Here is a 26,111-nt window from a genome sequence, read left to right as displayed (position 1 = left end):
TTACAATTACAATATTTTATATATCTTTGATGACGGTTTGGTGGTAACAACAGGTAAATACTACATATTGTACATTGAGTAGGCGATAGTCGTATCTTATTGTTTAATTAGCGTATCGGTTACGCCGATGCCGATGGCGATGGCGACGTCCACCACGACGGCAACCCCAAACGATCAGGGTAAAACAGTGTCGAAAACAGCGATAACAACAGCAGCAGCAACAACAACAATCTCAATAACAATAACAATAACAGCAACGATGATTATGATCGTGTGATAGACTAAGGATAATCATCATCTTTTCCTTCGCAATACAATAAATATACAGGACTAATCGATAAGTACAGAGTGAATCAGGGTTCTCAAGCGTTTCGGTTATTCACGAGAAATCTGAGACTCATTTTCAGCTGGAGAAGAACGATAAATAGATATGCACAGAGCGTTTGCAAGAGGGCAAGTGATACGCGAGAGCATCGTCGATTATTGCCATCGTCGTCGTGGACGCGGTCGTCATCGCCGTCCTCGTCGTGCTTTTGTCGCCGTCGCCGTCGTCGTCGTTGCCGTCGACGCCTCGTCAATCGTTTATCTATTTTATCCGCATTTATCACACTTAACGTAGATACAGCGACATCGTGTCTTGAGGAATGTGTGTGAATGCAGAATTCAGCATTGCGACGATATTCTATTACAATATACGTATATATATATATATATATATATATATATATATATATTTTTATATATATATATTTATATATTTATAATATAATCCTCCCTGATCGGTGGGAACTTATCAAAAATAAAAAAAGGAGAAAAGAGAGACCGGCAGTTTCGACTCAAACAGTGGGTGCCCCCCCCCCCCCCCCCCCACCCCCTCCCGTGAGCGAGAGTGAACTCGAGGATCCAGCGAATTTCATCTTGCATTGAAACAAAGCTCCTCGAGAGAGTTATCGTGTAAATATTATAAAATTCGGCGCTATGAGTTGCATCGTGCTTCGAAAAGACTCGGCAATTTCATTTTGCGGATCGTAGTTAGATCACCGAAGTGAAGGCTATTAACAAATGATCGAACGAAGCAGAGATGAATTTACCGAAAGCGAGTGTTATCAAGGAACAGGAATTATGTCGTTCCTCCTTGCAATCTCGCTGAATTTCGAACGAGAAATCAAACGAAATGCATATATATATATACAGTGTGTTTTTGGCCGTAGCCAGAGCTGGAGGAAATAGTATTCTAAGTAAAAAATAGTAACTGTAAGATCGTTTGTACGTTGATAGTGTAACGGCGAATTGGGGGCGGTTTCGCTTGTTTATTTATTTATTTTTTAGTTTTTTTGTCTTTTTCTTTTTTAAACATCGCAGAAAGCGAAACATCCAACAGCTTTTCGTTTCGCGCGAAACAGCTTCGCAAGCACTCCACTATTTTCTATCGTAAATACTATTTTTTTCCGGCTCTGCGCGGGATTCCTCGTCCTACGGGGGGATTGATGTTTTTCTTTCTTTCTTTTTTTCTTTCTTCCCGTGCTCGTCTCGTCCGAAGGACGAGATTCCCTGGCGTACGTTCTAATTTTAAGAGTAAATTAGCGCTTGTTGTCTCACTTCTCACGGTACTCGATATGATTGATTCGTTTTAACGTCCCGCTGTCTCGATGGCGCGAGGAGTCGTCTCTCGATTGCTCCTCGAGGGAAAAGGGAAACGATGGCCGCGGGCAGAGCTGCGAAAACGACCGCCACTTCACCCCGCCAGACGATTCGAGGATACGTATAGTAATAGTCAGGCGAAAGGCAATGTAGATCGCGCTTCGCGTTCATTAGTATTTAATAATTAATGCATCAGTTACGCTATAAGACTAGATTCTCGGCGGGGTATCTTACGTTGTCTGCGGCTGCCCTTTAACCCTTTGCTGTCTCCTTCGGCGCTGGAACTACCGGCGACTACAGTTTATAAAACTTGCATCAATCAAAAAGTCAATCAAACGTAGAAAAGTCGCATCGTTGTGAATTTATTATTTAAGTCGTTTTTTTTTTTATCTCGATCACTTTGGTAGCTCTAGCGTTGAGGGTGAGAACATTCGTCCGCGACGTTCGATTTAAGGAAATGAAGGAATGTTAGTACGAAATGGAAAGTACGTTATATTTCTAATCGACAAATGTTTCAATTTAAAAAGATCAGAGTCTTCGATAAAGGAAATATCATTAACAAAATAAATAAATAAAAAAAGAAAAATCACTTCTTCGCAAAGGGTTGACGTGCCTTCGCGTGCTCTAAACGCCGACTCGGGCGTCTTTTCTCTTTCTCTCTTTTTCTTTTTTTTCTTTTTTAAGTGTTCATCGGCATTACATCACTATATCTCACGCTTGACATGCTAACACACAACTTACAGATACATACATACTTAAACACATAGTCCTTAAATGCCTATATAAGATAGAGCGATCCTTTAGGCATCGCGTGGATTTATAGATCGGATTGTTACGATTCCTGCGCACCTTCGCTGATCGTCTCAAGATACGATCGTTCTTGTATATAAACAGGCCCACGCTGAAGAAACCAACAGAGAGAATACACAGATTCAAATTTCATATTACACGTAAGAAGAACAATCTTTCTCTAAATTTTCCAATCTTCGTGCTGGAGTTATTTATGTAATTGAAATAAATAATTGCCTGTGACGGGTAAAAATACCAAAGATGTATGTAGTGAATTTCAATACAACAGAATTCAAAATACCTGGTTTAAATGGTATACGATATAGGTAGTGAAACGAATTCAAAGAAGTGTAAAGAACAGAGAAACTCTTTCTTCCTGAAAAAGAAAGAAAAGAACTCGTAAATGACTTTAGAAAAAAATTTGGAGTACGGGTTAGCCTGTCGAATAACTGTTCACGATGGCAGGGAGGAAGGAGGCGTGCGATTGGATTCACAAGAGGAAATCAAATCGGTGCGGAAGAACGAAAGCTATAAGGTGTGCGTGTAGTTTGCATATCTCTCTAATCCATTCATTCGTTCTCTCTCTCTTTCTCTCTCACGTGGACTTATTCCATTCCAGTCTCTCTTTCTCTCTGGGTGTACAAGTGTATATGTATATATGTATGTATAGACGAACATGAACGAGGACGATTACATCTACGATGTAACTAACGATGGCACAGATGCGATTGCGCTTGCATTCACGCGAGGAAGCACGTGCACCGACTCGCGACGCGTTTAAAACGTGCACTCGCGACCGGTGGCACGTACGGGGACAATTGCGGAATCCAATCGATGGGAGAGAGGGGCGAATAGTAATTAAAAGCGATATCGGAGCAGCGTCTCGGGCCGGCGCGAACTCGTTTAGGAGATTAGCGTTTCCCATTTTGCAGCTTGCAGATCTTCCGATAATCTCCCGCCCTCCTTGACTCGTTAACCAGGCCATCCTCTGACTCTAACTGTACGCTGTGTCGCGATTACAGAATTAGGAATTAATAAAGAGAAATTAACTGACTTTTACATTGTGATCTTGCTCTTGTTTCGACGAGCAATTTGAAAAAAAAAAAAAAAAAAAGAAAAGAAAAGAAAAGGAAAAGAAATTTAGATTTGCAGGAAATGCAAAGAGGACTCGTCCCGTTGGAAGAAAAATACGATGCGGTCGGAGAAACGGAGCAAAATTAAATCGACTTCATTCCTTGAATAAAGATCACGGAAAAAAGGAAATGATAATTTATATTCCCGTAGTAGAGATTTCATAAAGGAATAATCGCGAAACTCTGTTGTATTACGGTACGTTGTTCGATTTTTGAGCTAAAAGAAGTCCATTAAAAATTGACTAATCACTCAATGACGATACATCTTTATAAAATATGATTTTCAAGTATAACTAAAATACAATTTATACAACAGAAATGCTAGGAAAATTACATTCAGCGGAGTTTACATTCGATCTCCCCGATTAACGAGTTAACAAGGTATCCCAACGACCTGTTTCGTTCTAACACGACGAAATTCTCCTCAGTTTGTTCTCAGACAAATCTCCATGTATGCGCGTGGAATATGTCAGGTCGAGATACGAACGGTAAATAAGTTCGTACGAGGAACGTGAAGAGCGATTCGCGACGAGATTCGTACAAAACGATGAGGCTCAAGAAGAGAGGGGAAACGCCGAAAGATCGAAAGGTGCACGCGGCCCTTACTCGCGTTTTCGCTCGGCTCCATCGAGCGATTAGATATGCGCGGTTAGTTTGCTTCTACGGAGTTTGCCATACAAATTTGCAATCAGTTGTAGTTCATAATTAACATGCGCTAGGTCGCGATATATATAATATATATATGTACACAGTCTTACAAAGCAAAATTTACAAACATTCTGATGTTACGAGCGATCGAATAAATATTATCGTTCTCCCCGCGGCGTAGATCGGAAAGAAAAAGCAAAATGGCCCTGGTACCCGACGTCGCTTCTCTCGATATCGATCTTCGCGGCTCGTTGCCGCGACTGGAATTTACGGTCGGGAAGACTCGGCGCGAGCGACTGTTTAAAAATAAAACTCGGTGAAACGACGGGAAAACCTTGAAGGGATGGGGGGGGGGGGAGAGGACACGAGAGCGGAGAGAAGCTTTATCTTTCCGTTAGGAATCGACGATGGATCGAGCACACGGATGAACACACAAAAGAGAATGGAAAGACGACGCGAAAAAAAAAAAAAGAAGAGACGAGCGCCATTCGGCGGCGGTTCGAACATCGCTGTCGAGGCCGCGGATCGATCTCGAGACAAAAGAGGAGTCGGGTTTTTGTCCAGCCGCATTTTGGTGAATGCCCGCCCTGTCGCGTGGCAGGAACGAGAGAGAGAGACAGAGACAGAGACAGAGACAGAGAGAGAAAGAAAGGGGAGGAAAGGGGTGGAAAAATCGAGCTCGTTCGATTGCCGTGAGGAAAAGGGCTTGAGCGAGGAGATCGATAGCGCACGGAGGCTGAAGCGAGGAGGATCGGCTGAGGTTTCGATCGATCGAGGAAATGGAGAAGAGCGAAAGTGGTCGAATCGGGCGCGCGATCTACCTAGCCCCGGCCATCGGCGATCACACGTTTGAAGCCTCTGCGTGTGTGTGTAATATACGTAAATACGTATGTACGAAATATTCGTGTTAATTTTTATTACGTACGCGGGTATTATTATTATTTATTACGTACCAGAGAACGCACGAATTACTCGAACGCGCGATATGTGATTCGTGTCGGGAACACGCTCTTTTTATAGCTAGCGTGTCTCCTTGTCGCGGCTGTCTTCCTCCCTGTACGCGTGTGATCATGTATGTATGTATATATGTACGTTTGTTTCGTATGTATGCGTGCGTGTGTGTATGTGTGTGTGTGTGTGTGTCTCGTGTCCATTTGCGTTTTGCGCGATACTCTTGATGTGCTGCTAGGAAGCTGACTAGATTATAGCCTATAGAATACGAAACCTTCCGGAACGGTCGTTCGAACGGCGGTCGAGCTCGGCCAACGAGGTTGGTTCTCCATTGCGAACGTGCTAACGTGGCGAGAGGAGGAAGCGGAGAAAACGTTCAACGGCCAAGCTTCGTTCGTATCCGTAACGCCGTTTGCCCGGTCAACGAGGTTTCCGGGGTTTCGCATCGACCTTGACTACTCGGCCTTCTTCGAGGCCGAACGCCATCACCTAGGCGTTCGACTCCTTCAGGTTGTCGAAGTACTGCATGATCTGGTTGTAGTCCATGCCCAGGTTCAGGTCGTCCAGCGCCACCGACTCCTCTTGCTCGTGGGACGAGGACGCGGACGACGTTGAGGACGAGGAGGAGGAGGAGGAGGCGGAGGAGGACGGCGACGAGTTAGGCGGTGACGAGGACGATGAGGCCACGGTCGGGCTGGACACGTTCATCGACGAGGCGACCGCGTTCGTTGAGAACGACGAGAACATTGGATTACCGACGATCGTCGCCCTCTTCACCTCTCTGGCTCTCCCGTCCTTCGAATGCCTGTTGTCATCGTGATTCACTAGCTCCACGAACTCCTCGTCCTCCGCGTCGTTTTCTTTCGGACTACCTACTCTAGCTTTACCGTGCGGTTTGATATGGTGAATCTGCTTGCTGTGACGTTGGTTGTTCCCGTGGTGGCTGCCGCTCGAGGCCCTGTGACGATGTTTCCTGGGTGTTTCCGGCAGTCGTACGATCACCCCCGTGTTCCTGTGAGGCGGCACCGGCGGTTTGTAGTCCTCGTTGCCGTTGTTGTTGGTCGTCGCGGCAGCTGCAGTGGCCGAGGCCATCGCCGAACTCACAGGAATCCCGTGCGGTGGTAACGGTGGCGGGATGTCGTCGTTGCTGGGTTAAGGTGAAAGAGTTACATTATATTTATAGCGGCGAAAGGGTTTTAGAATTCAAACCTTCCTGTTCTGCTCCGTTTCCCCGTCATTGTACTCTTTCAAATATCTTTTCAACTCGCATTACAACAAACAGAGACTATTTGTGAAAAGTGTGCGAAATATTTTCTTAGAAAATGATCTTTCTCCATCCATTTCAAGGGAAATTTCGCTAAACTAATGTCTAAATGATGAAAATATCGGTAACGTCGGATATGAAGAAAGTACGGAAATGTTTTAAACAAAATATTATAACGTGCATGGTTATTCCTTTGATTTAAATCGAAATTGAAAATTAAAGATAATAATAAATATACTGGTGAAAATTGCGTCGAGAAATTGAAATTAAGACATTGCCAAATAATTAAAATCAAATTACAAGTCCAGCAATTAAAATAAAATCGTAATCAAAATAAAAATAACTTTTCCCTCCTGGGAAGCACTTTCTTCCTTCCGACTATTCATTCGTTTATTAAAGTTACTTCTCGCCCCTGGCCGATAGGAAAGCAATTTCCCTCCGTCTATCAAGATCCATTTATACTGTAAATCAACCTCTTCAAATTTCATTTTTATCGCAGTTAATGCAAATTACGAAGCGAAAGAGCCCCTGGAGTGGCCGATATTACACGGAGTCTCCTCTGTCTTAATAACTATAAATATAATATATCATATCGCGCAGGACGCGAGGAGAACAGCAGGGATGAAGTACCGATAATTGAAAGGCGAAATGAAACAATAATTACTCGTTTCGCGTCGAAGGAACGGTGGACGTAGCCATGGATGCTGGAGTGGCGATTGTAGTTGCCGACACCATGGTCGATGGTTTCGATACCGGCTTGGTCGCGAAACTGTTCCGCGGAAGCTTGTCTCTCTTGCAATAAGTCGTCGTATCTATTGGCCCGGATCCATTGCTACGTTGTCCAGCCGATGGTAGCTCGATATGGTTCGGATTGTCGAAGCAAGTTGCCAGCTCGGCTGCTTCTCCCTCGTTCTCGCCAGCCAGAGGGTTGCTAGTCACTCTTACCTGAGACATGAATTCTCAATTTAGTTTGGTCTAGTTACGAAACTCAAGGATCATCGCCCACATAATTGCACGGTACAGAACGATGTTAGACGAACGATTCGCAGGAACCTTTACGAGACATTTAGACAAGAATTTTCGTGAAATGGTTAAAATCAGCGTCGACGTATATTCGCAGAATTTTTACGAATCACGACGATTCTTATTCATCGTAATGCCATTTGTCAGCTACTTAAAAGATATAATTAAAAATAACGAGGACAATACACGTGAAAATTACTCAATATACCAGAGTCGAAATGAATTTTATACGTTACGCAGAGAGAACTAATATCTTTCAATTAATATTAGTATTTATATGAAATTTAAAGTTTTGTTATCCGAAAGAATAATTGAAGTGTGAAGTCAAAGTTGTACGTTTTTCAAATCGTTCAAATTGTACGTACGCAATTTTTGTTTTCTAGGTAATTAAGAGGAGTAACATTTAAACGTGACAGGCAGTGTAAAATAAATAAAAATGCATATTTATCAGAAAAAACTAAATTTTCTGGCAAAAGTTCATTCATCTACCTGTTGGGCCGAGAAAAGATAGCGAACGTCCATCCGCCTGTCAATTTTAATTCATTGTTTATATTCATTGTTGTATAATAATAAAATAAAACCATCCCACGTTTGAAATAACATATTCCTTTTTCCATCAGAAATATCTTTATCTGAAATAATAATACTCGTTCCAATACACTATTCATTGCTGTTTTCGATTCTCTATTTTATTCCGTTGAAAACTCCATTTTGTAAAAACAATGGCCTGGAAAATTAAAAAAGAAAAAAAGAGCAACATGCGACCATTGTTTTTTTAACTTCTGTTTCTTTCAACAAAAAGTAAAATACAAGGTAAACAATTTTTGTGTAAACTTCCAAGTTTCATGTTTTTCCTGATACACTCGTCCGAGTCGTGTGTATTTTAAAAATACGATACGCAGAAATGTAAATACGTGCCGATATTGATTTAACGTCGCTCATGTATTATGCTGTCACGATCATAGTCACGATTGCCTTTAGGGCAAATAAACGAGTTGTCGTGGCAATTTACCACTGCGTTTCGAAACGACACAGATTTACACGAAGCAGTTCCACACGGCATCTAGCAAGTTCACGTCTGGCCAAACGAGCGCGTGTACTACTTGAGTCGCGAACGACACGTATATAGTGTATCACAGCTCAATTCGCAATTTAAACGCAAACATTTTTCAAATGTGAAAAGAAAAAGAAAAAAATAACACGACAATTTTCTATTTTCTATTAGATTTTATAACGTATAATTCTATGTCTATCCAGTTTCATGTCAAACGAAGAATTTTCAGCTAAACGGTGGTTAAAATGAAATAGTCTCACTTTAATTTCGCGATTTGAAGATGGCGCGAGTAATGCTCCACTATGCAGGTTCAAACATCAAAAAAAAAAAAAAAAAAAAGTAAAACGTTTTTCACGCTAGCATGAATGCTCCGAAACGTTAACTCCATTAATCCGTCTGTGAAAAATCAGTCGCCCGAGTCGCGAACGAAAATCAGAAAAGCCCGGAATTAGCTCGAAATCGACGATCCGTACCTGTTGCGGTCCGCAAGCGGCTCTCTCGAGGGTGGCTCTGCCCAGCCATACCCAGTCGTGCGCGTTCGTGGTCGACTCTCTGGGAGGTCTCCTGCCCGATGCAAGCTGGTTGGCTGCTGCTCTGGCCCTGGCTGCGCCCGACAGCACCGGAAGCGCCGATCCGGCTAACGGCGAGTCAGGCGGCTGTGGCTTGAACTTGCTCGCGTACACCACGCAGGAGACGACGAAGACGACGATGGCGAAACAGAAGGCCGCCAGAAGGACGTACATGCCGATCTCGAGCGGGCTCATACGCGCTCCACCGTGATGCCGTATCCCGACGCCGCCCATTCCTCCTGAAGACATGCCATTAGCTATAGCCGTGCGGTGCTGCCGTGCCTGCACCAAAGGTTCGTGCTCGTGCTTGTGCTCGTGCTCGTGCCCGTTCTCGTCTTTCAGCGGTAGCCCTTTGCACAAAAAACAAAGAGACAGAAAGAGAGAGGAGAAGAGTGAGAAACGCGTACTGCAAGTAGACACCGCGGCAGCTTCCGGCAAGCTGCGTAATCCTCCCGCACCGACACCAGCTGCCTGCAGAGAAGCGACACCGAAACGCTTCGCGTCATGCACAGAAGGGCAGAAGGAAATAGAAAAAGAGAGAGAGAGAGAGAAGCGACTGTCGAAGCTGACAGGCCGAGGGATTCTCGTCCGTTACAGTCTGTGGACCCATCAGTTCGCCAAGTGATTAAGGATCAAGCGACGGAGAGGATTTTAAGCGATGGCAGAATCACGAGCAACGGAGATTTAAAGAGAAGAAACGAAAGGCAATGGGAAGCGAGATATATGTATGCGGCGGTATATAGGTCGTCCAATAAATTCGTGTAATCGATTTTTCTGGTTATTCGGAGCAACGTGTGATTATATTGCGCGCAGTTGGCGTGATAGTTTATAAATAAATGTATCGTTGCCTTTAATAAAACAATTTCACCTACCGGCCCGGCGGGGGGAAAAAAAAAAGAGAGAAAAAAATATGGTTGCATCGCAAAATCGACAGGGTAGAAAATTACTTCCCTTGATCCTGAGAGGATTCAAACTCACCGCGATAAACAAACGATCGCACGAACTGGTTGAACGATCCGGATAGATAATCCAATTTACGCAAGATCTCCATATCGACGGCGACAGTGAAATCGAAGGGAAATGGAAGTAGTTTTACAGGGTAGTGTAAAGCGCTACCAAAATATACGCAGTGGCATTCACCGAAACGAAAATAGTGCGAGAGATATGTATAACGTCGGAGGAGAACTGGATCTATTTACCGATGAGAATATCGCGCAAGTCGGGCGACATTTCTCCCCTGCTAGTCTTCCTTTCCCTGTGATGATGAGAACCGACCGTACCGCCCCCGTCGTTCTGCACGAACTCCGGTCGATTTGGAAGATCGCTCGAGGCAAAGTCCACCTCGACGTTGGCCGAGGCGCTGGCCAGGGCTGCGGCGGTCGTTCTTTGCGATCCTTTCCCAGACCTCCTGCCGGTTAGGCGACAGGCGTCAGCCAATTGAAGGCTGACTCGTAACAAATCGCCTCGTCCCTCGCCGACCGCGATCACTCGAGGATGATGAGAGGCGACCATCGGCGCAAACGCCACCACCTCCGGGTCCAGGCTCTCCACTAACAAATGGTAGTCGTTCACAGCGATTTCTCGCAGCGGTGTCCTCGTACCGTCCGAAAATTCCATGTCTATGTCTAGCAAGCCCTCCTGCGTTCCGCGCGAATGCGCGAAAAATTAATCAAATTACCTTAAAATTCGAAAGTTGGCGTTTCACACATTTTATGTAACTTGCTACCTAACAGCCGAAATATCTCGATGATTATCAAATGGTGTAAATGTGTCTGCATTGTAAAAATATATGAAATAAAAGCTTGCTCTTCAAATAAATCTTCGGTGAATCAAATGCATTCCTGTTTTGGTCTCTTTTTTTCTTCAGTTGTATTAGCAAAACGATAAATTCTCATAAAGATATATTAACCCTCGTTTAGTTCCCATTTGAAATTGTAAATAAATTTACTTGATAGAAATTAGAGGATAACACGTGTTAAAACAAATATATCGAAAGGTATATATATATATATATTTAAAGATGAATGTATTCTCAAAGATTAATAAATCTTCCCTCGGAGAATCCAAAACACTCGTCAAATACAAAGTGAAGCGCACAGATATCAGTCGTTTCTAATTGTTTCTCATTAATTAAAGAGACCCTGCACCTCACCTGATATTGAGCAGTGAGTTTCCTCGTGACCGACGTCTCTGCAACATATCCGTTCTCTATAGCTGTGTCCGGACTGATAGTGAGCTGTAAACCAGACACCACTCTAACCGACAGCCTGGTGACCGCCACTCGATCGTTAACCACTCGCACCTCCTTCGCGCCGATTACTTTGCTCGTAATCGGCGAAAGAACCTGCACTTCCGTTCTACCTACTCCGCGACCTTGAACAATCCTCCCTTGCAGCAAGTCAGCGATTCTCGGGTCGGACACGCGAAGCATCCCGTTCACCAGGTCCGTCACGCGCAACCAAGTACGACGGTTCACGAAATAGGACACCCTTCCGGAATCGTGATCGGTGGCCAAAAATCTCGCGTGTACTTCGATCGGGCTCTGTTGGAACCGGAGTCTACAGTTGGTAGAGGGCCCTCTGTCTATGGAATTGATCGCATCCCATCCGTTCCCATCGTTCCCTCGAAACCTTTCCTCTTGTTCGTCCTCCTCGAGGATCACGTCCGTGTCCTCGATGTCCATCGAGGTGTCCTCCAATTCGGTGGCGCTTCTCTTGCTGGTCCTCGAGTCGTTCTGCCGCGAGTTCGTGGCGTTCAAGCTGCGTTTGCTCTTCGTACCGACGGCGTGCTCCTCGGGCACCTTCCAGCCTTTAATCTGACTCAATCTGGTGTCCGCCACGGTCATCTCCAGCGGGAATTCCGGCATCCAAACGGTGAATTTAGCCAGCCCGGTGTAAGTGCCGTACTTAACGAGAACCGACGCGTTGCTCGAGCCCCGTATCTCCGTGCCATCCACGTACACGCTGCTACACGAGGACGACACCTGAAAACATAACACGTAACCGTGACGTGTGTCAGAGGCGATCCCGTCGCTTCTGTTCGAGCGGACGTTGCAAGCTGGAAAGCCACGCACCTTGAGCACGCTCTCGTCCTCCGAGTGACAGGAGGACTGCAACGTAACGTCGGCCACGGTTCCAGCCTGGCTCACGATAAACACCTTCATCCCCTGGGACACTTGACGACCCGTCAACACCGCGGTGTTCATCACCTCCCAGTTCTGCGAGGAAAACGAATTCGATTAAAGCCGAAGCCTTTGCCCTTTCCTCTCTCTCCTCGTCACCCGTCCTCGGTCCCAGACCTCACTCGTCTCCTCCCGGACCTTGTTAAAGCGTTCGCCAACTCCATTTGAGAATGTCGGCCCAGCCCGTCGGCCGATTTAGGAAAGGGCCGATCTCTCGTTCCTCGTTGGAAGCTTTTGTTTGCTCCCAAGCGAGAAGCGCGCCGGCTGTCAGAAAAGTTTTCGCGAATGGTCGCGCGGCCTCGGGTTCGAGGGAAAGGCTTTTAAAGGGTCTCTCCGCGAGGGCCTAGACGAATATGTTCCACGTCGCTCGACCATTTCGTAGGTATACACGGTGCCCGTGTACTCTCGGTATGCATTCGCATGTACAGGGTGTGTTTGAAGTTTTGGTACAGCTTTGGTAACTACAAGTGGAAAAGAAGGGACAATATCTGTTTTTTTATTCAATGTCAGAACTGTCAGATTTATTAGCAGAATTCTTTGTAGATATTTCACAGATTTCGAAGAAACAAATAAATGCATTTTATTGCAAACCTTTCTCCTAATCCCTGGACTTTTGTGTTTTTAATTCTAACTAAAGTTAGTAAGTAATAAGGAAATTTGTGATACACCAAAGAACGCAAGCTTTTACTCTTAGTGTAAGGAGGAATTTACTGTAAGAAGGAATCACACACAACTCTTTAAAAATACACTGCAACAACAAATTGATCTTTCTGATCACTCTGATATTTCTAACATTGACAGACTTTTTCATTTAAAAATCTAAATTTAATTTTTAATTTAAAAATCCGATTCTCTCATTTGTGGAAAAAATTTTACTCGACGAATCGTTGATGCAGTTCCGCCTGCGGAATAAAATCCTATCGATTACTCACTCCTATTACGGTCACCAAAATTCAAGTATAGTTGACAATTTTCCAAACTCGATTCACTCGAGAACTCGATGTCTCGAATGAAAACGTATCATTCCTTCCAGTAGATAGAATCATCCCTTAATTTCAGAGACACCCTGTGTACACACACATACACACACACATACGTAGGTATAGTGATACTAGCTATGAAAGTTATTCTACGTGCTGGCTGTACATCATACTCGTTGCCCAGGCGTGTGTACTTTGGAGGGACCATTCGGTAGAAAGGGGGATGGCAGGACGAGGGACGAAAGAGAGAGAGAGAGAGAGAGAGAGAGAGAGAGAGAGAGAGCAGTCCGGTACACGAGAAGCCATTTCCAAGTTGGCTTCCGTACAGTCTGCCCTTTGGAAGGAACATCAAACGACTCGGATATTGCAGCGAGGGAATTTAAATCTCTGACCCCGAGCGGCTCTCTATCCGTCCACCTACACCCACGCTTGTCTACCGGTTCTACGTACACCCTCCGCCACCCCACGGTACTATTATATCTCTTTTGGATCCGCGCCTCTGCTTGGCATCGATGAGCTGCATCTTACGACGAGTAAGCGCGGAAAAAAAAAGGACCCATCCATTGAGTACCATTCCGGAATGGACCCGGTCCATCTAAACTTTTTCCACCTAAAATTGCCCCTCTGGCCTTCTTTCGATTCTCGTCACGTTGAATTTTCACCTACACACACACACACACACACACATACTGTTGTCTATAAGTATCTGGACACGTAAAATATACTTGAAATGAAACTGAAATTTTGATCTCTAATCTTGGATAATATTTTAAATAATTATTTAAAATATTTTGGTCATAGGTCCTAAAAGATCGAATACGAAGAAGAAATAAGGTGAAGGTAGATGAACATTCGAATAAGCGAAACATCTGAGCGATCAGAGCGATTCTACCTAAATTTCATAAAGTAACCAGCACTCGCTATAAATTTGCAGAGAGTTTGAACAACGCAGACACGTTCCAAAATATAAAAAATATTAAAAATCGTTCCCATTATCAAGTTGTTGCAACACTCGGTCGTCCTGAACGGACCTGGGAAAACTCGCGCGAGATTTACCGAATCGTGCGACAGAGCCCATTCGAGACAGAGACGAGAAAGAGCTAGTATGAGAGTGCCGATTACGGTATTTAGCGATCAGCTCGATAACAAAAGGACAGGGCGATCGAATTCCAGCGCCGGCCCGCTTTTGTTCCAGATAGGATCCCATTGAACCACGGTTGTTCGGCGGGTGAAACTTGCTTCTCGAAATTCGTGACTGCGCGAGCCGTGCGTTTAAAACAAACGTCGGGACGCTTCGGCAACGGCTGCCGGCCACAGGGAGAATCAAAGTTCCAGTTCGGAGAGGGGAACTCGAACTCCTCGCTCGCTCGCCCTCTTCTCTACCAAGAGTCGAGTAGTTGGCCGGCTTCGAACTACCGAACTTTATCAGGAATCTCTGATCTACTTAACCCGGTTCTGCACTTGGGCTGTATACGAGATTTAGCTATGCATTATCGAGGGGCTGCTCCTCGTCAAAGGGTTCCTCGCCAGGTCGTTCCAAGTGGACTCCGCTCTACTACTTCCGGCTAGCCAGGCCGCATTTCTTATCCCTCTTGGCCTAGATATTTCCACGTTTAGCCTCTTGCGCTGGAATGACGTGCCACGCACGTCGAGAATTTCAAGTATATTTAAATGTAACCCAGGCAAAATCAAATGACAAGTCGATTGCTTCTTATAATCATTTCTATCCAGTGATATCGTACCGACCAGTTTCGAAAGAAACAGAAAGCGGTTCGGTCACTCGTTATGGTCCGCGCAAGCGGGTTAAGCTGCGATACACGTCGCGTAGAAACGTAGTAATGGATTTTTGTATTTATATTGGAACAACACTGGAGAAATGCGGCGTGTTGCAAATGCGCGTGAATATTTCTCCCACGTATTTATATACCGGCGATGCGCAAGCTTCTGAATCTGGACACGTATTATCGATCGTATTTTAAGTCTGAATTCTGTCTGAACGGAAATATCTTCTCTTAGTGCTACCATGCTACCACGTATCGTCATCAGCCGAAAATATTTTCTTCCCGTTGATTAAATGAGAGAGAGAGAGAGAGAGAGAGAGCGTGGAGAGATTTGCGTTTGGCCAGCTACGCGGTAAGCTTCACGGTGCATAGAAGTTGGGAGTTAAGCTGAACGAAAAGAGCTTTGCCGAATGCGAAGAGACGGTGTCTCTTTTAATTAAAAACTTCCCCATCCACCTGGCTGCCGAAAGCAACGGCAATTAGAGTACGGATAATCAAGAAGCGGCCGAGCTTCCGACAACTTGCCACCGCTGCCAGCCTTTCAAAGGAATATGTAAGCGAATTAATGAACTAATTAATCAATTAGTCAGCTGGTGCAACGAGTCTCCGCGGCTGATTGTCGTGTACACAGCGTTACTCGTCGCTGGTCCCTGCGAAGCTGACCGATTTCGCGAGTTTGATTCGCGAGATAGACTCTCTCTCTCTCTCTTTCTCTGTTAATTTATTCCTCGGCGTCGAATTGACACAATGCTAAAAGAATTGATATCAGACTGCTGCTCGTGACAACGTGTCATTTTTCCAATGTTTTGTCGTACAATCGGTGTTTAAAAAGATTTTATACCAAAATTATCGAAATTTCTTATTAATCCCGTTGAACGATCGAAAAATGTTCTTACAATTTCTTTTATACAAGTTTATAGTTAGAAAATTATATTCGATACGCATTTATATGTTCACGGCATTTTCCATTCTATTTTTCCGACGATATTTTAATACATAAAATTAAAAGATACTTGCAGTAATTATTTAAAAGAATCAGTGTAAACGTGCGTTAAAAGGTGTTACCAGAAGGAAATATATTATTTGCAATTCTCTGGTATAGCATATTTTTTTTAGACAAATAGATGTCACGCGCAGCAAAGTAATTTAATAACGTTTTATAAGAGAAACACAAGAGACGGACGAGGGCTGACCGAATTAACCTGCGAAATCAATTAACCCTCTGGTGCTCTAAGCTTTCGAAATCCCGGCGAAAGAACTGGCGAATAAATCCCTTCGAATGCCGTATCACCGGCAGATCGGCGATAAAAACCGCGTGGAGAGACCCAGAGAGCCGTGCTTTATCTCGGAGGAAAAACGACACCGCGTAACCCTTTGCTCGAGCGAGCTGCGACTTAATGGCGGTGCCTTTTTGCCACGCGGAAAATCCATCCGCGTTCCATTATTAGTTTATCAACGACAAAGACTGAAGTCGGACCTGTAATCACGACCATTCTCAGGCGGTAACTTGGAGCGTTATTTGCGACGTAAGAAACGAAACTTCTTGTTCGCTGTTTCGTTTGCTCTGTCACTTGAATAGTCACGCAGAGATATATCGAAAAAGTAATGAAACTAACGGGAGGGAAGCCCGACGACTGGAAAATTCAAAAGGATCCGGACACTTTGGACAAATTCAGGTTAGTCAAGTTGCTCGGTGATGAAATTTCGTTTCGCAATAATGAAACGACTTTGTTTGCTTGCTGAAAAAAATTAGGTTCCAGAGACGAGTTGCGAAATTGTGTAAAGGCTGGATTTTCAATAAATGTTAGTGTTTGGACGTGTACGAATTTTGAACTGAAGCACTTATGTAAAATCGCTTATCTGTAGGAAATTAAAATCATCGAAAACAAATTGTATTTTTGTACAATATTGTTGCAAAAGTTCTAAAATTCTGTATCAAAATTAATGAAATATTGTGATATTTGTTATAACTGAAATAATGAATTACACACTGTACGTCAGAATCGTTAGAATCGCGAGATACTCGAACGAGTGAGAAGAATTTCATAAAAAAATGAGAGTTTTGCACAGTAGTGAAAGTTTTAATTCTAGACAAACGCAATTATAACTTTTGAGCACTTGATAATTACAGTATCACTCTTCAAATATACATTTTTCATTGTGAAAGACTTGCAGAAGGGAAAATTTTCTACATACTACGTTATTTTTAAGAAGAATAATTCAAGTACTTCAGAAAATGAGAAAAATAACTAAATCGCTTAAATATATCGCTCTTATCGCACTTGGCATCTGTCATACTAAAATTTATCATTGTACATATTGTACTATTGATGAAGAGCTACAATTGTCAAAATTATCTGCTATGTACATCCGCTTTCCCAATTGAACCAATTTTAGAACGTATCACGTTTTCCATAGCTAGAATTAGAATTTTTACTATAACCGCGCTATTATATTTTCAACTTATTTTTTCACGACGAAAAAATATAAATCCTCCTCGCCTCCGCACCATCGTAACTTATCACAGTAAGAGGCTCTCACACGATACATTATCTTCCGTCATCCCTCGTCCAAAGTTCTTCAGGGAAAGTCGTAGATAGGCGTTTCGACATAGTGGCCCACGGTTTGGTAAAAAAGATCGCGGAAACCATATACCACGTACAGGTCCGCATCGATCGCTGCTTTTTCCAGTCGGTTATCGGTTAACTTAACGGATTCTTTTTCAAGAGATTTCGAAGAGAGGGACACGTGAGAGGATAGTGGCGATATTGGTTCGCGCACAAGACTAAAACTCCCTCTCTCTCTCTCTCTCTCTCTCTCTCTCTTTCTCTAGCTAGGTGATTCTTTTATTTTTCAACCAAAGCAGATTCTCTCGTGGAATTCCGTCGCGGATTCCGTCGTGGAATTCCACGTTCCAGGCACGGTTGGCGGGAATGAAAATCGTCGGGCACGTATCCGGTTGTGTCCTTCGACAACCGTTCGGAATTACAGCAGGAAACTTTCTCTCTCTCTCTCTCTCTCTCTCTCTCTCTTTATATCGCCACCCTTTTCCGCCTGTCGTTCGACGACGTCCACATCGAATCGAAAGCAATCGAACTTCTCCAACCAACTTCTGTCATCGAACCACGGATCTCACGAACCACGGGCAAAGCGTCGTCAACGTTTGATCATAGAGAGTACACGCGGGTTCTAAATAATCTGCACTGGGTGTAGGTAAAAGGTTTCAAGGCACAGTGATTCAAAATCCCCCAGCTTAAAGTTTCATCCTTCTCCTCCGGGGGGTGAAGACAAGGTTTTTAGGTCCCGGCGAGGCTTAAGGCGTTAAGGATGAGAGCGATATAGCGCGGTCGTAAAATCAGAGGGAAAAATTAAAATTTATACGTCCGAGTGCCGGGACGTGTAATTTGAGGGATTATCGGACGGCTAAAGAGATCAAGCGATCACTTTCCAAGAGTGCACGTAGCCAACTGGAAATTGTTTCCTCCCGTCTTCATCGAAGGTGCTTACGCGGGCTTACGAATTACTTCTTTTTCGAATGTATCACGCACTCTATACGATTAAAAATCGCGTATGTACATATCGTGAAACGAAAATAGTTGAAAATAATTATAAATGTATAATACTTTCACGTTACTACAAACATCGATACTACAAGATATAAAATATATAACCTGGTAAAAGAATGGTCCGAAGCCCAAGTGCAAATAAATCAATGGAAGTTTCTCTTTAAAGCGAAGTAATTTACGACAGTATATTTTTCCCACTCACTGTCAGCATATATCTCCGCTCGAAAGTTCTAGGACAAGCTATGCTACATATACAATATTACATGACGAAAAATCTACAATATAAAATTACATCGCGAAATGCACGTACAATTTGAAAATTTGACTGTCTAAAACAAACGTCAAGTATATTAAAAATAGAAAGGTGCCCGGAAGATTTCTTGAGCAGAGTGGTATTTTGAAGAGAGTGGTACGTAATGGGCGTATCTCGGTGGACGTCGAGTAATCTTCATTATCTGGACGTTATCGGGAAGGAAACGTTCGAAAGATAAACAACCAGTGAGCGTGGTAGAGCTTACCTTGGATATGGGCAACACAGCTTGTATGTCGTCTTTCTGTATTTCGAGGCGGACCTGTAGCTTTCGCCTCTCGGCGTGATGATGATGATGGTGCTGCATCTGTCTCTGCTGCAATCTCTGCTGATCCATCCCATTTAGCTGAGAGTCGTTATCGAAAGCGTAACGTACGCTCCAGACGATTCGACCACCGTCCCAATTCCCTTCCACCCCCTCCTCGCTCGCCTCCAAAAGCATCGTTAGAATCTCCTCCGCCGATCTGCAAACGACAAAGATGCGATCCTCGATGACAGGACTTTGATTGTTTCTCCGGCAATAATTACAACCACACGACGCAGAGTGATTCATCGTTTGTGTTTCTCGCGCTTGACATATTTGGAAAAATGGGGTGAATTCACAAGTATATTTTCGTCGTACACTCGAACGAAATACCGTCGATCTCTCAAACTTGCACAACCTGATCAAGCAAGAGTTGTACAACAAATTTCAAGAGGAGACTTCGATCATCAAAATCGCGGTGGACAAAATTTTTCACTGTCTATAGGGACAATTTTCGGGAGAGAAAGTATCTATGTTCGACTCTCTTTCAAACGACGCGAAAACATCCTCAGAATGAAACGAACTCGAAAAATCAATCCACTGCTGAAAGTAGAGGCTTCGCGCTTTAAAACGGACCCAGGTGAATTTTTCGGTGATATTTTTTTTTTTTCGCGAGGTTGTAGCAGTTTGAAGTATTCGACAGTATTTCATCGAGTGTAGGAATACTTTCTGCACACGATGATTTAGAATTTTATTTTTGGGATCGTGCGTTGGGAGGTAGATATTGAGTGATGCTGTTAAAATGTCGTCGATTTAACTCAAATGATGATGAAACGTTGGCGGTTTTTTTTTCTTTTTTGGAATTTTGACAAATGTTGACAAATAGTTTGTCGAAACTGTCGGTTTTGAATATTACAAAAGTCACAGACATCTCCCACGGAAAGATTTTCATATCCGATTCTTCCACGTTTAATTTTGTCATTTCGAACATTTTTAAAAGTTACTAAGTTAACCTAAAATTCGTGAATTTTCAACTCTTTATAATATCGTGCAATTTGCAAATCAGATATCCATATATCTATATTTTATTTCGTATATTTATTGCTTTGCTGTTGTATTTCATTAATAAACCAAATGAATACACGTACGATTCTACATATTATACAACACTATACTATGAAAATTTTCAATCTACCGGGTCAGTCTTCAAATATTTTCCACGCGTAAAAAATTGATACGTGCAAATTAATTTTCAACTTTCAACGCAAATAAAACAGCGCGTTAAAAAAAAAAAGAACACAGAGGGTTCATAAATAAAGAAAGACTTCATGCTCTAACTTTAAAACGTCATGTCTCCCCTTTTATTGCGCTGTATTTTTGAAAGAAGAAAAGAAGCTTTCTTTGTAAAGAAGCGAAAAGACGACAATGCAACGCGGTATCCAGATAAAATATACTACTATGTACCGTGCCAAATGGAGCATTTGAGTATTGGCATCAAAATGGCGGAGAAACTGCTGAGGACTGCCTCTCGTAAGTATTCCAACATCTATTGATATTAATACAAATTGATATTCTTCGCTGCTTTTACTTTTTAGCTATTTCATTATAAATTTATCATTTTATGTGCGCCCTATAAATCTTTTAGAATATTCTAATAAATAGATATTTCATTTTACCCGAGTGCCTTTTTCACCGCTCTTCTGATTATTTCAATATATGCAAATCTATTTTATGATACGAGACATAAAAGTAAGAAGTAAGATTTATTTCAACAAATGAATATTTAATACAAATCAAAGATTAAACCTTTCGAAAGATTCTTCTTCTTAGCAATTTTATCACGAACCCACTATTTCAGTATATATGCCATACAAATATAAAACAATCGATATCGAATAAATTTAATACAAATCGAATGTTTTTCACTGCCTTTCATCATCACAAAACGACGTAAAATTTGTTATTGTTACCCAATAAATAAATATTAAATGCAAACCTTGCGAACGCTTCTCACGGCTCCCTTTTTCTAGTTATTTTATTACAAACCCATTATTACAGTTTCAACGTGTAATATAAAATACAAAATAAAGTGAAATTCATTAGAACTTTCAATAAATAGTTATTCAATCGGAAGCCTTTCGCCGCTTTTATTTTTCAGCGCTATTGTATTGTAAATCCGTTATTTCCTCTCCGCCACACGCACACCCCCCGCGTAATATGAAATCCAAAAGCTTTAAAAGCAAAATTTATCAGAATTTTCCAATATGCGTCGCAATAGTTACGATTGTTAGCATGTGTACGCGATAAATATATATCGCGGATTTTTATGCAAATTTTCCATGTTACTATATTACACACTTCTCTTACTTACCAAACGATGCCACTGTCAAATAAATAAATAATTCTTCTTCTTGTTGTTATTATACCATTAAAGAACCAAAATCGAAATAAAGACATATATCTCTCGTACTTTAAATATTTCCGATGTTTCGTATATTTTTGCATATTACGCGCGTTGTGTGCATGGTCTGGTGACAAATCCAGCTCGACGGCAAAACTCCTAGCATCGACGACGCGGCCGGCGAATAAAACTCGCCGAAACCAGAGACAGAAGAAGAGCTGCGAACGAGTACGAAGTAAAACGTGGAAGTTCATCCAGCGAAACAGCCCCTAACTGGAGAAACGGGCGCGGACGAAGTTGCAAACGATAAAGCGTCCTTCCTTCCCTGAGTATTTCTCAAGCTCCAGTGCAACTAACGAGGATTTCGTCGAACAATCAACGAGACGGGACGAGAAACTTGCGACGAGGGTATTTCCAGTTACAAGTCGCTCCGGTGTTACGTAACACGGAGCGGAACACGCCTGTGCTACAAAGTCGCGAGCGTTTCACGAATCCACGTCGAACACGCATTAACGACCCATCCGTCTACGTCCCGATCGCGGAGGAACAAGGATCACAACGTGGTGGAACAGACTATCCGAGGATTTACCGCTCGAAACAACCGTGACGGCCCTCCACCCCCCTCCCCCCCGTCGGTTTTAGCAAATTGAGGGAGAAAAACCGTCTATCTTGAGAGCCCATCGAGATTCACGAGGATTGCGAAATCGCGGGGAAATCGCTCGATGGATATTCCGAGACGAGTCGAAATATCGTATTTATGATCTTGTTTTCCTGTTATTTACAATCTAGGTATGTAGTAATAAACTAATTGCATCACTTGCCTGCAAACTTGCGAAACGGATGAATTGGGACCATTCTCGGGTTTTTAATTTGTTGGTTGCAGAGTATGGTTAAAAAAATCCTTTTAAAATATATATATATATATATATATATATATATATATATATATATATATTGTATTAAACATTTAATATATATTCTTCACAAATCGTTTAGGCACGTGTTTACCGTACAACGTTCTAACATGGACTGAACGAGTCACGGTTACGCGGTCGGCTCGTACGCACATTCACCGGTATAAATAGGAAAAGGACGAGTACGGTTTGTAAATATCAGTGGAAGTTTCGGAGCCGAGATGTGGAAATTAGTGACTTGGCTAAACCTCTAATATAATATCTCACGCGAATATTATTCGTACGCAAATTTAAGGAAACGGAACTTTGAATAATTTGTACGTATATTCTCGCATGTTACGTGCGTCCAAGAAATTTTCTATAAATGTACAAAAATTATTTATTATTATTGAGCGAGTATTTATCGCAATATCCTGTGCAATACGAATAATTCATTCAGTCTTACATTTATATTACGTCGGCTCGAAGTACATGTATAGAGAATACATGGGATTTATCGATCATTTGTTGCAGAAAAAGAGGAAAGAAACAATCGAAATTGGAACGATGGATCGCGATAGTTGAAAAACGACAACGCAATTGAAGGAAAAGCCGCGAAAAAATTGGCAGAAAGATAAACGCATGGAAGAAGAGTCAACGGAGTCAAACGAATTTTTGATTTTCATCGGCGATAATGCCGTTTTATCGAGAGCATAGGTCTCTCGGCGTTGCTCGTTCGACGTTTGCACACGATCGACGATTAAAAGCACGACATTAGGTCTACTTTAGCAAAGAGTGTGAGAGAGAAAGAGGAAGAGTGAGAATCAAATCGGAGCGTCGCAGGGTTAGAGGCGATAACGTCGTCTAACGTACAGTGATACTCACTACTTTTACTTTTCCGGCGGACCATTTCTGAAACGGACGTTTCGCGCCTCGATTCTCGACTGTGATAAAATCTTTTTCCGATTCTCACCCCGCTCTCTCTCTCTCTCTCTCTCTCTCTCTCTCTCTCTCTTTCTCTCTCGACTTTCTACCATTCATTTATGGTGGTGTCGTTTGCATATTTCCGGACCCTATTACCCCTCGAGAATCGCCATTCTCGAACAGTTTCTGGTACTCTCCCCGTTCCGCGCGATCGAAAAAATTATTTGCACGCGAGAGCAAAGGACCTGCAGTTTTCATCGTATCGACATATTGGATCTTTCTACATTTAATATTTATTTATTTCGTACTCATTCGTTTGTTTATTATTATACCATCTACTCGGTTCATGTTTGTCCGTTGAAAAATTTCTTTGAACGGGAGAGAGAGTCTGCCGGTGCGCGTGAGGTTTTTTTTCATATTTTAATATTTGCTTGTTTTATACGCTCCCGTCGTATCGATACGTTAAATATTTTCATGCGAGGAAAACTACTTTGAACGATTCCTAGTTTAAACACGAGAGCAAATTTCTTTTATACTTGTCATTCGTTTGCTTCGTACAGGAAATAACTTTCTTGACCGTCTCTCTCCTACTACCTTCGAGGAATTGTTTGAACAAGCGAGCAAAGGACAAGTTTCTTACTTTTCTATCCACATGTTGCGTACTTTTACATTTGTCATTCGGTTCTTTCGTACAGGGAACAACCTCGACAATTTCCAAGTACCTTCGTCAAAGAGTTATTTAATCGCAAAAGCAAAAATATCTATATATATATATATATCAGTTTTTTATTCCACGAGTATCATGCTCGGTTCATCTCACAAAGAGAACCGCCTGCCTCTCCATCATTTGCCTCTGAATATCAGAAAAATCAAAGCCGACTCTTCCGTACCCGTATCGATAGCTTCCTTCTCTTTATTACGCGGTACAAGAGGTTAATGCAAAATGCATGAAAGGACACGTCACGTAAACTTCGCAGAAACGAGCTCATTATTTTTCTCAACGTTTCGATACCCCGTGTTTTGTACCCGCGTTTGCGAGAAACAACGGCGCGGGATTCGTTCATTGGAGGAAGAAGCGACCTAATTTGTGATATTCCACGTTCGGGGAACTCGCAATAATCCAATGAAGAATTAATCTCGGTCCAGCGTGATCCCATGAGTACCACTGCTTTCTCTCTCTCTCTCTCTCTCTCTCGCCAAGCATATTTCTTTCAATCACATGTTTATCATCGGTCCGTTCGCGGTATATAAGACCGACGAGGCGAGCAGACGAGCCGACGAGTTCAGTACTATATCACGAAGTACTATATTCACTCTAACCGGCGAGTTGTCCAAGCAAGAACACGACATGCGTTGCAACGCGTTAATAATCGTCGCGCTGTTGGCGACGCTGGCGTACTCCGTGTTCGACGCCGAGGCGTATCCGCAAGCCGAGGCGAGTCCGCCGCGGAACGGGACGGAAGTGCAATCGAAGCAACCGTCTGCCGATTCTTCCAGCCAGGAATCCAACAGCAGCGAGGAAAGAGGAAGGGCTAAGAGAGGAATACGAGACGGCGGTACGACGCGAAACGAGTTGCTGGCAGGAAGACAGGAAGAAGAAGAGCTCGCTCCGTGCGAGCTAGAAACGAAGAAGAGATGCAACGGCGATAACGATAACGATAACAATAACGACAATGGCAACGACAACAGTAACGGCGACGATAACGATAGTAACGATAGTGACAAGAGTAGCAGCAGTAGTAGCAGCAGTAGTAGCAGCAGCAGCAGCAGCAGTGACAGTGACGAGAACGACAATAAACAGAAGAGACGGAAGAATAACTGCAACGATAGCAACGTCCAGAAAAGAAGGTGCCAAAGGAGGCTGTACAAGAGGCAGATTGATGGACTGGGCGACCACGATTCCGACAGCAAATCTTCGTCCGAGGAGAAGAATAAACAACAGTAGTTGCAGAGGCTCGCCGAGACTCTCCAAGAGACCGGTGTGGGGCGGTCTCCTTAACGCAGACGTCGATTTTTATATTTCACCCGGGACACGAGGAAGCCGAGGAGGATTTAGAATTGGAGAAGAGACGCGAAGAGACGATACCGAAATGGGGGAAAGGAACGGTCGTACGTCGCGACATTCCGTTCGCTGCGCGTCAACCACCAGATAATGGAGATTCTTCGGGAATGATCTGCCACTTAACGATCGTTTTATGTTTACGGAAATAAAGGTGTGCCGCGTTGGCGTTCCTTTAATGTTCTGTCGTTCGTCGTGAGCGATACGTAATTGCATTCACGAATGTATGTATGTATGTAGATAAAAATTATTTTGCCGTTTCTGGAATGTTCCGTAATAAAATGAGAGTACACGTGATTAATTTTCATTCCCCTGTCAATCCTCAATAACGACTCACGAAATATATCCCAACCGAATTCGTTGTAGAGACGTTTTGTTGTCGCTAAAATATATGTATGTCCATTGACAATGACAATTTCTTAAAATAAAACATGATTCAAGTTATCGTCCGTAAAGAGTTGGTTCAAATCACCAGTAATCCAAGTAGAGTACAATCATCGATAGCAACGAAACACCTCGCGCAAAAATGTCGACGTACTTACGCGCTTGGTAATCGCGATGCGTTCTCTTTTCGCCTGGCGGTGAACGTGGCAATCGTGTTCTTCGCGTTGATCTTGCTGTCGACGATCCAGTCAGGGTTGCTCGACGACGCGTCCAGAATCTTCACGCCGGATTTCACCCTGGCTCTGCAACACACACG

The 26,111-nt window shown here is 43.0% G+C and overlaps 1 protein-coding gene across 1 annotated transcript; it reads right to left on the bottom strand.

Moving 5' to 3' along the window:
- LOC122530630 (transmembrane protein 132C-like) lies at positions 1-26,111 on the bottom strand (the record flags this gene model as incomplete). Its single annotated transcript, XM_043657749.1, has 8 exons — positions 1-6,309; positions 7,091-7,371; positions 8,977-9,422; positions 10,272-10,710; positions 11,225-12,055; positions 12,146-12,289; positions 19,099-19,354; positions 25,954-26,111. Coding segments are annotated over 8 exons (3,213 nt in total), but the record flags the coding sequence as incomplete, so codon positions are not given.

Source organism: Frieseomelitta varia, unplaced genomic scaffold, assembly GCF_011392965.1.
Source record: "Frieseomelitta varia isolate USP_RPSP 00005682 unplaced genomic scaffold, Fvar_1.2 scaffold_349, whole genome shotgun sequence".
Classification (NCBI taxonomy): Eukaryota; Metazoa; Arthropoda; class Insecta; order Hymenoptera; family Apidae; genus Frieseomelitta; species Frieseomelitta varia.
This window is presented reverse-complemented; position numbering and strand designations above follow the sequence as displayed.